Source organism: Artibeus jamaicensis, unplaced genomic scaffold, assembly GCF_021234435.1.
Source record: "Artibeus jamaicensis isolate MK-2021 breed Jamaican fruit bat unplaced genomic scaffold, CSHL_Jam_final contig_519, whole genome shotgun sequence".
Lineage (NCBI taxonomy): Eukaryota > Metazoa > Chordata > Mammalia > Chiroptera > Phyllostomidae > Artibeus > Artibeus jamaicensis.
In genome coordinates this window covers 21870396-21887062 of record NW_026521871.1, presented here as the reverse complement: position 1 = coordinate 21887062, position 16667 = coordinate 21870396, and the positions used below count along the sequence as shown (strand labels likewise).

Genomic DNA, 16667 nt, shown 5'->3' with positions numbered 1-16667 from the left:
GCGGCAAGGGCTCGGCGGGGCGGAGGCTGCCCTGCTGTGGTCCCCCCAGGCACCACCTTGAAGGCCCCCCAAAGCAGAAAATGCTGACTCTAAAAAAGTAAGTGGAGAAGCAGAATAAAGTTTTCTCTCTCTCTTCTTCCTTCCTTCGTGTCTTTTCTTCATTTTCCTTTATTACTGGGAAACATCCTGGCATCCTTACCTGCAGGAGAAGCTCTTGCAGCTGGGCCCGCTTCTGCTTGATCCGTTCTATCCGCCGCTGCTTCTCTATCTTTAAAACACAGGTCACAAAAGAACATGAACGTTAGAGTATAAGTACGGCTCATTTTCAGGCCCCAATTCTGAGATGAGTAAGAATTTTCTCTAGAGAAATGAAACCCATTTTGAGCACCAACATCAATAAAGACAAACTACATCTCTTTGTGTGTGTGTGGGGGGGCAAGGCTCTGGGTAAATGAGCGGGCAAGAGGCAGAACTGTGCCAACTGTTATCAGTAATGAAATCGATCCACGTAATGAATACGTGGTATTCAGTACCTGTGGCTACTTATTACTTTACTTGTAACAGAGTGAAAGCTACACTTGAGAACACTTACTCTACCAGCCGACACTCAACTCAGCACTTGACACACATTATCTAACTCACCTTCACAAAGCGTGTAGGAGCGGGAGCCCTGCGGTTACCCACTTTGCAGGTAAGGAACTGGAGGTGCAGAGGGTTAAGGAATTGCCCAAGGGCATGCGGTTTAGTGCTTGGCAAGAACCCAAGCTGTCTGGTTCCAGAGACCCTAATATTAATTGCTTTGCTCTATTCCACTCCCACGTCGAAGAATGAAGTAAGTCCTCATTTAAGATCTCAGTTAGACTGACTTAGTTTTACTTTAAATTTTATTTATTTAAACATTTAATTTTTTTGATTTTTTTTTTGTTAGAAACCACTTGGCTGATTGCCAGGTCAAAGAATACACATAGTACTTGGGGTTTCTGAGAGAAAGCTCTCTCTAAAGAAAGTTACTGATCTGTGTTCTCCTGGGTATGGGTATTTCTCAATAACTCAGTTAGTACCAGACTCTTTGCAGGTGGTGCACAGGACCTTCTACTGCTCTCCTACTTGCCCCGACCATGCAGAAGTTAACTTTTAATCCTGTACCACCTGCTATCATTTCTGCTTCACATGTGTAAATATCCCTTTCCCAATAAAAGAAATCATACCAGGTTTCCCTCTCCTTTCCTTCTTCCTTCCTTTTCTTTTCTTTATTTTTTTATTGAGGTAAAAATGGTGTATTTTAACTGACTTAAATAGCACAGCTGCTGATTCAGCTAGCTTACATATCCCATACGCGATTCCTCCTTGTAGCAAGAAACATGCTTACAGCACAAACTCCCCAGCTTCAAAGGACTATCATTTTCCTCACTCTTACAACCACCTAGAAAACAAATATTCAGGTCTGAATTCCCTTGTGGATGACTCCCTAACTCAATGTGGGCAAAAGTCAACGACACCAGAAAAGACATTTTTCTTGTCTACCCCAATATTTATTTGCTCCCTGTCCACTGTGGTCCGTGCCAAAAGGAGTTCCCTCTCACTGTCCCTCTAACCTTGACCACACTTAACCCTAAATCACTTTAGATTGACTGAAGAATTGGTGTGGCTCTCCACGTGTAAGGGCTGAAGCTGTGACAGGCCGGGCCCCCCTGCCCTCCTGTCCCAAATCCAAGTGTTCTGCCTCTCGCAAACTGCCCCGACCTCGCTGCCCTGCCCCCACGCAAGGGTCTCCAGCCCGTCCATCCCCGCACCTGCCCAGCTCATCCTCCTGCCAGTTTGACTTCAATCCACGAGTAGGATGACCCTTCAGAACACATCTTATCCGCCGCCCTCCTCTTTTAAGTCTTCAGTAGCTTTTCCCAGTTTACAGGATCAGGTCCCAATGGCTTCTGTCCCCTTTCTTTCTCCTTGCCTGTACTCTGGCCACCCCTGGTGGTGGACAGGCTTTCTTCTGCCGGCCTCAGCCCAGGCACAGCCTCAGCCCCGAAGGTCCTCTGTGCACCCTGGACTCCTACTCCTCCCTCCTGACTGAGCTCAGGGGCTTTGGTTCTTGGTAAAGTCCTCCCTCATCTCCCTTTCCAGAAAATCTGCACATACCTCTTTCATAGTACTAATCACATTTTGGTAACTCCTTTTACACTTCTCCTCTCAATCAGAATGAAAGCTCCTTGGAATCAGAAATTCTGTCTCACATACTCTTTGGTTAAGCACATAGCACATGCTAACAGTTTTCAGTTATCTTATTAGCTTAATATTATTGGTCATTGAAATAATTCTCAAATTCCACTTTATTGGAGGAGAAAAGTAAGGCATTTTCTACTGCAGCAAATACACACAATTCTCCTATAACTTATGATAAATGCCCGGTTTCTCCCTCCAGCCACAAGTATAATAGTGTCGGATAATGAGAAAAACATGAGATCAACCACATCTGTCTCCATAAGCTACCTTGAACCTCAGTGCATCCCGTTCCGGTCAGGACAGTGAAGTTATGTCAGATTTGGAAACTGTGTGTCAGGATGCATGTTCATCCAGGGAAGATTTTCTGTAATGATTCAAGCTAATGGAACAGAAAATGCTTCTGCAGCATCAGGTCCCAGTTCATGTAACTGCTGAACGTTCTGTCCACTCTGACACGGACGCGAATGCAACTCTGTTGCCGCTGATTCTAGACTCTATGTGAACGTTTCAACATAAGAAACACACAGCTGAATCCATGTTTTGGGCCCACACAGCAAACATTACATCGGATAAGATATTAGTTCTATTATACGAGTCACCCAAAATTTATTAGTGCTCAGAATTCAATTAGAATAAAGATCTTTTCTAAGAAACAGTAAAAATCAAGCCATTTGGTTTTCTATGTCCTTCCGTGTCACCAGGACACCAGGGGGACTACATATCTCTGAAGTTCCTTCCAGCTCTAAAGCTCTACATAGAAGAGTGTATTTGTAAAAAAATGACACGGTATACCAAACAATTAGAAATAGTTTCTTGTTGTGTAACTACATTTCTAAATTACAATGCCTCTGGTGCAAAATAAAGCAAACTACTTTGTATGAATGGATTTTCCTTTGCTTACCTCCAGGTTTTGACACTCCTGAGCAGAATTGGTAGGCAGGCCGATCCACTTGATTTCTTTTTTTTCCTTTGAAATGATGTTCATTGCCATTAGCACATTTAAAGCATCATAAACTCTTCGCCTAATGTTCTTCTGGTCATAAGCCTGCTAAAAAATATTTTTATTAAGTGATAAAAGTGTTAAGATATAGTAACAAGATATTAAAATATGTAATAAATAGTATTATATCTTCAAAGTACTGAAGAATTCTATACCCAGTGAAACTATCCTCCAAAAGTAAAAATGAACTAAAGATATTTTCAAATAATGTAAAACAATCTAAAAGATAAAGATTATGTTACCAACAAATCTCAATTAAAAAAATACTAAAGGGCCCTTCTGCCCTGGCTGGTATGGCTTGGTGGACTGAGTGCCTGCCTGTGAACCACAGGGTCACCAGTCTGATTCCCAGTCAGGGCACATGCCTGAGTTTCAGGCCAGGTCTCCAGTAGGGGGCACTCGACAGGCAACCACACATTGATGTTTCTCTCCCTCTCTTTCTCCCTCCCTTCCCCTCTCTCTAAAAAGAAATAAATCCTTTAAAAATACTAAAGGGCTTTGTTCAGGGAAAAGAAAGATGCTCTAAGACGGAGCTTGGGAATACAGGATGAATGAAGACCAACTCAAAAGGTAACTATGTGGGGAAATCCCAATTCACACTCTCTGTATAAAACTAGAATGTCCTGTGGAGTCTAGAATATATATAGAACTTACAGACGTGACAATGACAGTATATACATCAGAAAGGGGTAATGGAGTTAAAGTGGGCTAAGGCCTTGCATTGTCTGGGAGGATATTAGACTCTGAAAAGTCAAGGGTGCATGTTTCAAGCTCCAGGTAAACAGTGCATCTCAAAATGTGGTCCATGGAAAAAATCTTCAAGATGCATGCACTGCCCAGCATGGCTCAGTGGGTTGAGCTTCAAACCACAAACTGAAAGGTCTGTGGTTTGATTCCTGGGCAGGGCACATGCCTGGGTGTGGTCCAGGTCCCCAGCTGTGGGTGTGCAAGAGGCAACCACACAATGATGTTTCTCTCCCTCTTTCTCCCTCCCTTGCCGTCTCTAAAAGTAAATAAATAAAATCTTTAAAAAAAAAGGTCAATGTCAAGTGCATGATCTACCTACCGAATCAGCTGACAAATGGTTGTTTGAATTGGTGAACTCTGATACCAGCTCATCAGCCACTTCATTATAGGATGTTGTACCTTTCCGCTGAACTTTCTCGCACACTTTCATCGAAAAATGTCTCAAGCCTTTTCCATTTTTATCTCCTTTTTTGCTTCTTTTACTAAAAGAGAAAACAAATTATAGTCCATTTTAATTACTTAGAAACTTCCTTAACAAAACTATAAAATAATGAGAAGATAAATCATTTGATTTACTTCAGGTGGTAAGCTTTAATTGGAGATGAGGAAATGTTTTACCTTAATAGCATATGAAGTCAGACTGCTATTCTTATGCACATCATCTATTTATTCAGCAAATATTACCGACCAGGTTACTTACCATTGGGTGCCAGGCACTGTTCTACACACTGGGAATAAATCCTTGAGATGAAGAGATAAAAACTCTGCCCTGGAAGTTTATATACGGATCAATACTTACCTGTCTGTATACTTATAGTTATTTTTTCATCTAAAATTAGAAGTGCCACTATTCCTAGTTTCATTTATCTACTCAATTTTCACACAGAGGTTACTAGTATTAATAACAGATCTAAGTCACCCTGGCTGGTGTAGCTCAGTGGATTGAGCACAGGCTTGAGAACCAAACAACCACGGTTTGATTCCCAGTCAGGGCACATGCCTGGGTTGCAGGCCAGTTCCCAGCAGGGGATGCACAAGAGGCAACCATACATTGATGTTTCTCTCCCTTTCCCCTCTAAAAATAAATAAATAAAACCTTTAAAAAATAATGGATCTAAGTCTTCAATTATTTCAAATTTGGTTAATGCCTAGGTCTAAACTTTGGTAACATAATCATTAAAATTTTCAGGGATTCAGTTTAGTTCTAGTAATCTGACTGCCGACTATATGCCAAGAACCGTATTAGTGATTAGCAGTACAAAAGTGGTAATTGAGGCAAAATCGTTTCCCTCAACAAGCCATGGGGCACAGGTGGGGAGAGAAGAGACAGAACAGGCCAATGACGACAAACGACCCAATATAACAAGGTCAGTGTCCAGTCCGAGTCGCTCACAATGTTCTGTGGGACCTGGGGAGTGGGGCATCTGGTCTAACCTGCAGGAGGAAGACTTCCTGGAGTAAGAGTTGAGTGCAAACAATTGACAAAATGAAAATGTAATATTTGCAACCCCTTTATTTTATCTGATAATGGGTTAATGTCAAAAATATCCAAGAAACTCCCACAACTCAATAGAAAAACAACACCAAATAACCCAATTAAATAGACAAAGGACACAAATAGATATTTTTCCAAAGAACCTTACAAATAGCCAACAACCATATGAAAAGATGCTCAATGTTACCAATCATCAGGGAAATGCAAACCAGAACCAGGTATTATTTCTCACCTGTTAGGGTGGCCACTATATACATATTCACAAATGATAACCAGTGTTGGTGACAGTGTGGAGAAATGAGAACCTCTGTACACTGTTTGTGGGAGTGTAAAATGGTACAGCTGCTGTGGAAAACTGTACGGAGGTTCCTCCCCAAATTTAGAATAGAACTGCCCTGTGACCCAGCCATCCCACTTCTGGGTATCCGTCCAAATGACCTGAAGTCAGGATCTCAAACGGGTATTGGCACCCCCGTGTTTATACAGCACTACTCACAACAGCCACCGTAGGGGAACAGTCTGAGTGCCTGTAGGTGGGTAGGTGAATACAGTGTGGTGTAATTATATGCATTCAATGGAATATTATTTAGCCTCAACAAAGAATGAAATCCTGCTGTAGGCTACAATGAAGAGAAACCTGGAGGACGTTATACTAAGTAAAAGAAGCCGACACAAAAGGACAAGTAATGCGTAATCCCACTCACAGGAGGTACCTAAAATAGTCAAACTCCTTGACTTAGAGAGTACAATGGTGCTTGCCAGGGGCTGGAGGGAAAGCGAGATGGTTGCTCCGCAGGACTAAAGTTTTGGTCGTGCGAGATGAGTAAGTTCTGGAGGTCTGCACGACCCAGTGTCTACAGCTGACAGCACCGTGCGCTTAAAATCTGTTGTGGGCAGATTTTCATGTTAAGTGTTCTTACTAGAACAAGAGTTAAGTCAAGTGCAGGAAGTTAGGAAGGGAACCCAGGCAGCAGAGGCAGCAGCAGTAAACACAGGGAAGAGAAACGGGTGACGAATGCGGAGACGGAAACACATAGGCGGTGTCACCGCACGATGAAGGGCGAGGCAGAAGGTGAGGCACAAAGGCAGGGAAAGGGCCGGCCCTCGATGACATGCAGAGGAACCTGGGATGATCATACCGTCAGTGTAAGCATATTCCTTTATAAATTTACATGTTCTACTGTGTCACGTACATTAGGAAGGAGACACTAAACAAACTTTTCAAAAGAACGAGATGAGGACGATATGTACTTTTGTTGGCCCGCATTCTCAAACAGTCCTCTGTGGACACACGGTGGTCGCGGGCTGCTATGGAATGCTGTGGGGACTGCTAAGTGGTCGTAAGTTGGGGCGTGGCATGGAGTAGCTTTCAGCTGGGCGGATTCTGGCTGCAAAGCAGAAGACGGATTTATTGGGGGCGGGGGGGCACGAAAGAAGAGACCGGAAGACCAGCTGAGAGGCTACGGCAACAGCCCAGGCAAAAAGTGATGAGCCCTAAAATTGGGGCGTCGGTAGGGTCGACTAAGAGACTGGTTTACAAAACTTTTAAAGATAAAGATCAGTAGAACTGAGTGACTGAGGTGGACGGTAAGGAAGTGGGGCACAGGAGAATGACCCTTAGAAAGAGGGGTCAGTTACTGAGTTCAAGCAGACTGGAACGAGTTCGTGAGCTCTACTCTAAACCTCCTCATCTGCACTGTCCAATACCCAGGCACAGCCCACATGTAGCTGTCGATCATGTGAAATTTGGGGAGTCTGTAAATGTAAAATACACAGTGAATTTCAAAGACCTGAATGAGAAATAAGTGTAAAACATGTGATGAACAATTTTTGAATTAACTGTTAAAATATTTTATTTTTATTAATTTTAAAAATATTTACTGATTTGAGAGGGGGAGGGAGAGAGAAACATCAATTTGTTGTTCCATTGGTTTATGCACTCATCGGCTGGTTCTTGTATGTGCCCTGACCAGGGATCAAGCCCGCAACCTTGGCGTATGGAGACGATGCTCTAACCAACTGAACTACCCGGCCAAGACAAATGTTGAAATATTTTAGCTAGAATGGATTAAATAAAAGATATAAACATTAACTTCACTTTTTTTTTTTTTACTTTTTAAATTGGCCATTAGATGTTAAATTGGGCATGAGAAAATTAAAAATGACATGCGGTGTGCATTACGGTACTTTCTATCCGGCAGCAACGATGTTGAGATGGACGTGCCTATAGATGCTCCCAACGTAACAGCTATTATGTCCCTTAGAAAACGGACTGTGTGAGTCTACGGCCTCTGGGAGCAGCCACTCCCAACGCATCGGCATGTGCACCCCCGCCAACCTCCTTCCTATCAGCCTCAGAGGATTAGGCGTCCTTCCATTTCAAATCCGAAGTCCCTTTTCTAACAAAACAGCTACATTGAAATATAATTCACATACCATAAACTTTACCTTAAAAAAAAAAACACAATTCAGTGGTTTTAAGAGTTATGCAACCATCACCACAATCTAATTTCTTCCCATTAAAAAGAAACCCTGTTCCCACTGGCAGTCACCCCTCATTACCCGCGCCCCTGGCTCCGCACAACCACTGCCTTCTCTGTTCCTATGGATTTGCCTATGCTTCCAAGTCAAATGTTCCAACTGAAATTTTCACGCCAGTGCTTCTGTTTCTGTATTCTCTGCTCTCTTTGAGCCGTTCCATGCAGGGCTCTTCGGTTTGGGGTTTCTTTTTAAATATAACAACTTCATCATGGGACCTGAACCCGATCAGGACTTCGGTTCCACCTCCTCAGTTGGAGGGGATGCTGGGGACAGAAGAATGTGCTGAATGACACCGCAGGGACGCAACAAGCAGAGGATCCCTCTTCAGGACGCACGATGTGGTTTCTTCAAATAAGGAGTTTACGGGAAAAGAGGAGGGAGGGAGAACACAGAGGAAGAGGTGGAGAAGGGACATTTTGTAGATTGTAGAAAACACATCCATTCACTATTTAAATTAGGATTCAAACAGAGAGAGCGCGCGCACACACACACACACACACACCAGTTAATGGGGGAGTCAAAGAGGCGGCACAGTTTTCAAACTCTCCAAATCCCTGATGAAAACAGAGAGGCAACTAGACAGCGAAATGCAAACCCCATGACAACATTTACAACAAAACTAAATCACACAGTATCCTCAACAAACCTCAGAATTCAATATGGACAGCCAAAGGCCTAAAGAACTAAAGAGGTTATGCCCTGGCTGGTGTGTCTCAGAGGATTGAGTGCCAGCCTGCAAACCAAAAGATCACAGGTTCAATTCCCAGTCAGGGCGCATGCCTGGGTTGTGGGCCACGTCCCCAGTAGGGGGCGTTCAAGAGGTAACCACACATTAATGTTTCTCTCCCTCCATTACTCTCTATTTGAAAATAAATAAAATCTTTAAAAAGGTGTCTCTTTAGACATAAATACTGAGGTATTTATGATGAAAATGACAGGATTCTGGGATTTGCTTTAAAATAATATAGGAGGGGCCCTGGCTGGTGTAGCTCAGTGGATTGAGCGCGGGCCTGCGAACCAGAGGATCAAGGTTCGATTTCTAGTCAGGGCACATGCCTGGGTTGCAGGCCAGTTCCCAGCAGGGGACGCATGAGAGGCAACCACACATTAATGTTTCTCTCCCGCTCTCCTTCCCTTCCCCTCTAAAGATTAAAAAAAAAAAAAAAGAATCCATACAAGGCAACACCAAACAAAGAAACAAAAACATATACACAGGAGGGGGTATATATGATATGCCATAAACTGATTATTGTTGAAATTCAGAAATGGGGACATAGGAGGTTTATAAACGAGCCATCTACTTTCACATTTAAAATTCTCTAAAATAAAGAGTTAACTAAAAAAAGAAAAGAAACGACAGCTCAAGCATATCTCTGTTTACTCAGGTTTAGTCCTTGGCCTCCCAGTTCCCTACACTCGGCCCAGCCTTCCCAGGAAGGACCCCTACACACGACACCACTGTGTTAACACAAAGGAGACCCACCCTGTACGACACCCAACTCCACAACCTACTGTCGCTCTTATCTACAAGGGCTGGGCGACAACCACCCATCTAATCCAATCACCGAGCCAGCACACCAGATTCCCCCAGTGCTCTTCTTATTCCCTTTCTACCTGATTAATCTAATTCTGTCAAGCCTAATTCACTGCCCCAGTTCAGGGCCTCACACCGCTCTCGGACTGCAGTGAGGCCCTGAAACTGCTCTCTCCCTCGTGCTGTCCAGGGGCATTCCAATCCCCCCTCCATACGGCCATTACAGGGATCTTTCTAATAAACCCGATCACATCCCTATTTGGTTTAAAACTGCTGCTGGTCATGGTGGTAAATAGTCAATGCTTCCTGAATGCTAGGTAAGTGCCAGTCAGTGTTCTAAGTAATTTCACTTTGGGAAAGAACTGGCCAATTCCCACTTGCTATAGGTTTCCTCGCAAGGCCCATTCCACGCTGACTCACCCTGAACTTGGCACATTGAGATACACACGGCTGCTCACACATGAGTTCACATCATTAGTACAACTCAGGTGGCAAAAATAAGAACTGCTAAAAATAGGAGCACAGGAGTTATTTGGAAGCAAATATGTTGTGTATGGGGTTTTATATTTATGCTAAAAACTGGCTAATGGCTTAAAGTAAATAAAATTCTTAACTCAGTGTTTATATACTCAAAGCCAGGGGCAAAACAGGCTGTTGTTTTTCATGTAATTCTAGTCTTTTTAGAAAAAAGTCATAAAATAATCACAGGGTAGTTTCGGGTGACCGCTTGGGTAATTTATCCTTCACAGTCACACATGGATAATATTTTAAGAGAACACTAAACACAGTCTCTAAATAAGCAAAACTAGACTTTAAATGCTGAAGAACACACTCCTGAAACATAAAGACAAGACTACACGTAAGAGTTTTATAACATGAGTTCAGTGCATGAATTTATAATAAACTTGAGGAGAACTGTGGTTAAAGATCAACATTGGCAAAGTATTCAGTAGTTATACATTTTGAGCAGTTTACTTCATTTAACTCCGACTCACAGTCTTCACCCATCCAAAAAATGGGGACACGGGTTTCAGCCCCACAGGGCCATGGCGAGGACTGAATGGACAGCGTGCAGAGAGCACTGGTGCAGCCTAGGAGCTGTCTGTCCTCTTCTCGAGCTCCAGAATTTTCACAACCAATGCAAAACTGAAGGATACCACTCAACAGTGGTTAAATCAAGAAATTAGGCTTGTTTTTTGAAAGTCTGGTAGAGCACGTGCCAAAATCTGTATTAAAATTCAATAGTAGTTAGAGCAGCTAGTACCTGATTTGGTCACAGCAACACATTCTATAAAAACTTCTTTGGAAATTAAGGGAACATTGACACTAGTTAAAAAAATAATAATAAAAGGTAAAAGGCTACATAAATAATTCAATTAAACCTAACAACCAAAACAAAAAAACAAACAAAAAACAAGATAAAAGAATTGAGTAGACATTCTCCAAAAAAGGTGCAAATGGTCAACAAGCACATGAAAAGATGCTCAACGTCACCACCACCAGGGAAATGCAAATCAAAACCACAGTGGCATACCACTCACACCCATTAGGTTGCTACCATCAAACTCAAAAACAAACACGAAAGCAGGAAGTGTTGTGAGGATGTGGAGAAACTGGAATCCTGTGCACTGCTGGTGAGAATGGAAAAGGGTGTAGAAAATATTAGGGTGGTTCCTCAGAAACGTGAACATGGAATTCCCATGGGACCCAGCAAATCCACTTCTGGGTCTCTACCTGAAGGAACTGGAAGTAGGGAGTCCTAGAGACACCTGCGTGTCCACATTCACAGCAGCGATATTCACAATGGCCAAAAGGTGGAAACAATCCAAATGCCCACTGGCAGATGAACAGGTAAAACAGAATGTGGTACATACAGTACATACAATGCAATGTTACTCAGCCTTAAAAAAGAATGAAATTCTGAAACAAACTACAATACGAGTGACTCCTGAAGACCTGTAGTGCAATAAGCCGGGCAGGAAAGGGTAAGTGCTGTATGGCTGGTTCCTCTGCCTGGAAGAGTCAACATCCCAGAGACAGGAAGCCAACGGTCCCCAGACCGGGGGGAAGCGGGGAGCTACTGCTGAATGGTCCCCAGAGGTTCTGGATGGGGTGGCCAGAGAGTTCTGCAGATGGAGGGTGGTGACATGTACAGTGGTTTATTCTCTCAGTGTTAGAACTTATTTATGTCTGTTGTCTTTTTGCTTAAATGTGGATGGGTTTATGGCTTCATTAGCCAGTATATCTCTATAAAATAAGATGCTGTGGTTTTAGCAGTTCATCATTAATTATGGTGAAAACATCAAACTCAATATAAAAGGGGTCATGTTCCTAAACAAAATAAATAAAAAGTCTGTATTTCATTCTTTAAATCACCTCCACTGTCACATCTCGTTTATTATGACTGCTGCCACACCCAGAAGAAAAGGTGTGCCTTTTCCTGACAAAAACAGTTCAGGGATGCTTATTTAACCATCATAAAGTAAGAGTTTAAAATAATACAAAATTTACTTTTCTAGTTTAGCTAGTAATTTTAAATAAACTTAACACGACTTGTTTAAAAAATTAAAATGGTTGTAAAAATTTTACAAAAATAAATGTCAAAAATGCCTATATTTTCACACATCTATATGCTTTTGGGTTACAGTAGACAAATTAACCTTAAAATGTCACATGTTATGAAAATTAACTCAAAAGGCTTTGAAGATGTAAATGCAAGAACAAAAACTACAAAACTCTCAGAAAACAAATATATAGGCATATGTCCTCGTGATCTTGGATTTGGCAGTTTTTCTTTAGTATGACACCAAGAGTATAAGTAATACAAGAAAAAAAACCCAGATAGCTTAAACACACCCAAAATTAAGACCCTTTGTGCTTCCAAGGACACCATCAAGGAGATGAAAAGCCAACCCACAAAACAGAGGTTTTTTACAAACCATGTGTCTGGTAAGTGTCCTGTGTTTATAGTACATTAACAAAACAAAACAAAACTCTTACAACTCAATAATAAAATGACAACCCAATGGACCTGAACAGATACTGGTCAGAGAGGCCGTACAATGGCCAATAAGCACATGAAAAATTGCTTAATATCAGCAGCCATTAGGGAATCGGAAATCCAAACCCTGATGAAATACGCTGACGTAACAGGCAGAGAAGGGCCGGCAGATGCAGAGAGGCCGGAGCCATCTGCTGGTGAGCACGCGGATCGGTACCACGGCTCTGGAAAACAGTCTGGCAGTCAGTCAAAGGGCCAAAGAGCCGCCACATGACCCAGCAATGCCATTCCATACAAGGAAAATACAAACTTTATCCATACAAAAACTTGTCCACAAATGTTTATAGTAGCATCATTCGCACCAGCCAAAAAGTAGAAACAACCCAAATGTCCAAACAGACAAAATGTGATGTGGCCACAAGTGAAACATTATTCAGGAATAAAAAGGAATGAAGTTCTAATTTATGCCACCCCACGGATGAACCTTGAGATCAAGCTAAATGAAAGAGGCCAGTCACTGCAAATTCGAGCAAGGCAGGGGACCGGTTTCCCTGCAGCTGACTGTCCGAGCTTCCGCCTGAAGAACTGCCTTTGGTCTGATTTCTTTGTGTGGGGACGAGATGGGAAGTACGAGGGGACGTGCAGGGTTGGGCGGGTTTAGTGGGCCCCGGTGCCCCGTGGGTTTTTTTTCTCTTCGTCGCCCTCATTACGTCCTCCGCCAATTCATCCTTGCTTTTTATACCTGTCAACTCTAAGCCTGAGCCCCTCCGTGTCGGTGCGTGGGAGAACGGCCTCCATCTCCAATTCTGACTTCTGTGCCTATGCTGAGATGTGGATGCCTCTACTTCATCTGTCTTTCATTATAATCACTCTAGTTTTCATCTTCCAACTGGACAAATCCATTATCTCTACCACTTTCTACAGCACTTTGAGATGTGTTTCCTTTTATTATTTCTACATGAAAATGTCAACAGGATTTTAGGGGTGGAGGTATAAGCACGGTGTTCAGTTTATCATCCCTAACTGAAGCCTTCCTATCTAAATCTCAAACAGGTAGCTCAGACACTTCTGTAGAACTTGAGCTCGTTGAGACCCCAAGACCCGCTTTCTAAACGACACCAAATTTGGCTGCAGGATGCAAACACTAGGACCATAAATCAAACCAAAAAACCAGCAGGAAGCATTCTTTACCACATAAGACCAACTGAGAGATTAAAAAACAAGAAATAAAATGAACAATAAAGTACAGTTTAAAAAGCATGTTACATTTTCACAATAATTTAATTTTAAGTATTCAAGAGAATTGTGCCCAAAGAATAAAAGAAAAAGCATTTCTTTCCAGGCCCTTAACTAGAATTCACAACAATTATCTTTTTATATTTCCTAATAATAATTTATTTTTATTTACAAAAGTAATATAAAACTAAACTTTGTAGTATAAAACAGTATACCCCAGGTATAAGTTGTAATAAATGTATTCTGTCTTAATAAATTATATATAATAAATATCTTATTTCTCATTAAAATGGAGCCGACCGGAATGTTTAAATCGGCAAGGCAATTTAGTAATTTGATAAAGTAATTTAGAAAAAGCCCTCACTTTCCTGTAAACACACACCACTGCGTGTGTGGCTAGAGGGTGGCGGGAGGACTCCAGACAGAAACCACACGTTGGTTCCTGAAGGACCTTTACTCTCCCCCGCCTTGGGCATGTCACCAGGGCTAAAGGCCATTTACATGCTGGTGCACTACTTATCTATGCATATATTAGTATTTATATAACTAAGAAACTCCTTGAACATATGTCTAAAACAAAACTCAATCCCTCCCCAAACCACTAACAACAATAAATGTAAATGGCATCAATACTTACCCAGCTATTCATGCAAAAAACAAACAAACAACCCCATCCTTTATTGCTGCCTTTCGTCCACTAAATCTGTTAATAAACCCTGTTGGTTCTACCTCCAAAATTCATTCATTTTTTTCCATCTCCACTACCAGCCACTGCCCCCACTACAATAACAGCCTTCTAACAGACTTCCCTGCTTCTGTTACCTCCTTAGGGTCCATTCCAGTGGCCAGCGTAAATTCATCGCGTCATTTCTCTTGTTAAAACCCTCCCTAAAAATAACCACCCAACTCCTTACTGTGACCGACAGGGCCCTTCACGATCCAACCGCTGCCTGCCTCTCCACCCACAGCTCGCACACGCTGCCTTTCTTACCGTCTCCAAGCCACTGTGCTTCCCCCGCCACATCAACCTGGTTCCTCGTTTAGTTTTGCATTTGCCACGCCCTCTGCATGGAACCCCCGGCTCCCGCACACGGGCAGGCTATTTACAGGCCCCACTGTTCTGCATTCAAATGTTTCCTCCTTAGAGAGGCTTGCTCTGAGGTAGCCCCCGTGCTGCCAGTAGCGCCAAACTCCCTTTTATTTTCCCACACCACCCATCCCAGTCCACAGCGGTCTTGTTTAGGGTCCACCCTGTATCGACTCTTTAAGGGCAGAATGTTCTCTCTTACTTATTATTCTCTCCAGTGCCTAGAACACAGCAACCCTGAACAGATCTTCAAAATATGCGTTGGATGAACAAACTTCATAGATGTCATTAAGCAGTAGATATTAACTATACAGATTTTGATGATTATTAGGTTATAGTTGAACTTTACATTAGTTTATCACAGATAAAATTTTAGCAGAATTCCAACAGAAAAAAAATATTAAGCACCAAAGCGAAAGCAGACCTATTTGGAAAAGATGCCACCAGAAGACACCACCAGATTCTGTTCACAGGTAAGAAGAGAAAGTGAGCGAACATCTTCCAGGGTCAAAGGCCCGTGCAAGACCAGAAAGGGAGTGTTCACAGCTCCTTCTGCCACAAACTCTGTGAAGTCTGTGAACAGAAGCCCAGGGGCTCGGACTACAGGGAAAAACTGATGAGACCCTCTCGGGGGACTGCGCCCACCAAAGGAGATCTTCAGAAACCGACTTGCTTTTGCAAAGGCCCTTCACCAGGGCACAGCTGGGTAAAGCGCGCCTCAAGCTCTACTGTCCAGTGTCAGAGGGGGATAAAAAGCCGTACATACTACACGTGTTGATGCACGAACCCCTGAGGAAAACCCATACAAACATTTACATATCACACTAAAATCTGCATATGAGACGCTGAAAAAATAAATGAAGACCAGTCTGTGGTTGAGGGCTGGCTTTTTTAACCTGAGCACTTCAGGGGAGGGAAATGAAGCCTTTTCCCTTTAGTACTATAGGAAAATATGATAAGTTTGGAGGAAAATAAACATTTGTAACAACAATAAAAACCACATGTAGTTATTTTTGTGGTTTGATTGGAGAGATGGACTCATTACACAAAAGTTATACTAAAAAACAAAAAGAGAATAATAAAAACCATTAGCAAAAAAAAAGCCACTGAACCAGATGCAGAAAGACAAATGTGAATCAATGGTTATACGAACAAATTTAAAATAGCACTTTTAATGTGAGTTTTGGAGACCTTTTTCTTATGAAGGAGAAAGTAAAGAGAATCTTAGTTTTATGCTGTTTGCGGTACACAGGTGCCAACAATTGTAACTAATGAAGAGTTCTATTTTAAGGCCTCCCACATTAAATGCATCCGTAGAACTTACACTCCTACCCTTTCCTGGGATAAACACAAAGACCGGTATGAGATGGGAAGTATAATTTCCATTAGAGAGAAAAGAACCTTTTGTCATATATTTCTATATGATAACAGCAGTTCCTCAGAAATGACCGTGTGTTCAAAACAGTTAAGAACCAAGAAGCAAGCAGCAGAGGTCACCAAGAAACTAAGGCGGAGCTGTGCCAATACAAGATCCACACTTTTAAAATGCACAGCCCAAGGCGCTCACTCAGAGCCCATTCGCTTTTATGTGAGGCTGGATTCTAACACAACGAGCCATGGAGTTTCTCGGTGCCCAGCAAGTCGGAGACAGCAGACTAGAAAACGTAAAAGACAGAAAACTATTATATTGAGAGCAGATGGCCTAACAGGAGAAAGGACACTGAAATGCCACTGAAAAAATGAATTACAAAACCTTATCATCAAAAATAAAATTTACAATCATAACTGGCAAGGTTTTATTTA

General features: G+C 42.2%; 1 protein-coding gene across 10 annotated transcripts in view; it reads right to left on the bottom strand.

Annotated features, from left to right (window-relative positions):
• Positions 1 to 16667, bottom strand: part of TFDP2 (transcription factor Dp-2) — a 158217-nt gene that overhangs the window by 14314 nt on the left and 127236 nt on the right. For 8 of the 10 annotated variants that reach the window (XM_037139374.2, XM_037139379.2, XM_037139384.2 and 5 more), the window contains 3 exons: positions 4290 to 4452; positions 3125 to 3271; positions 200 to 268 (listed from right to left, as the gene is read on the bottom strand). In XM_037139374.2, the coding sequence (XP_036995269.1) occupies positions 200 to 268; positions 3125 to 3271; positions 4290 to 4452 (379 nt within the window). The remainder of the gene's footprint in view (positions 1 to 199; positions 269 to 3124; positions 3272 to 4289; positions 4453 to 16667) is intronic. The other 2 variants (XM_037139380.2, XM_053669140.1) reach the window with 1 other exon arrangement.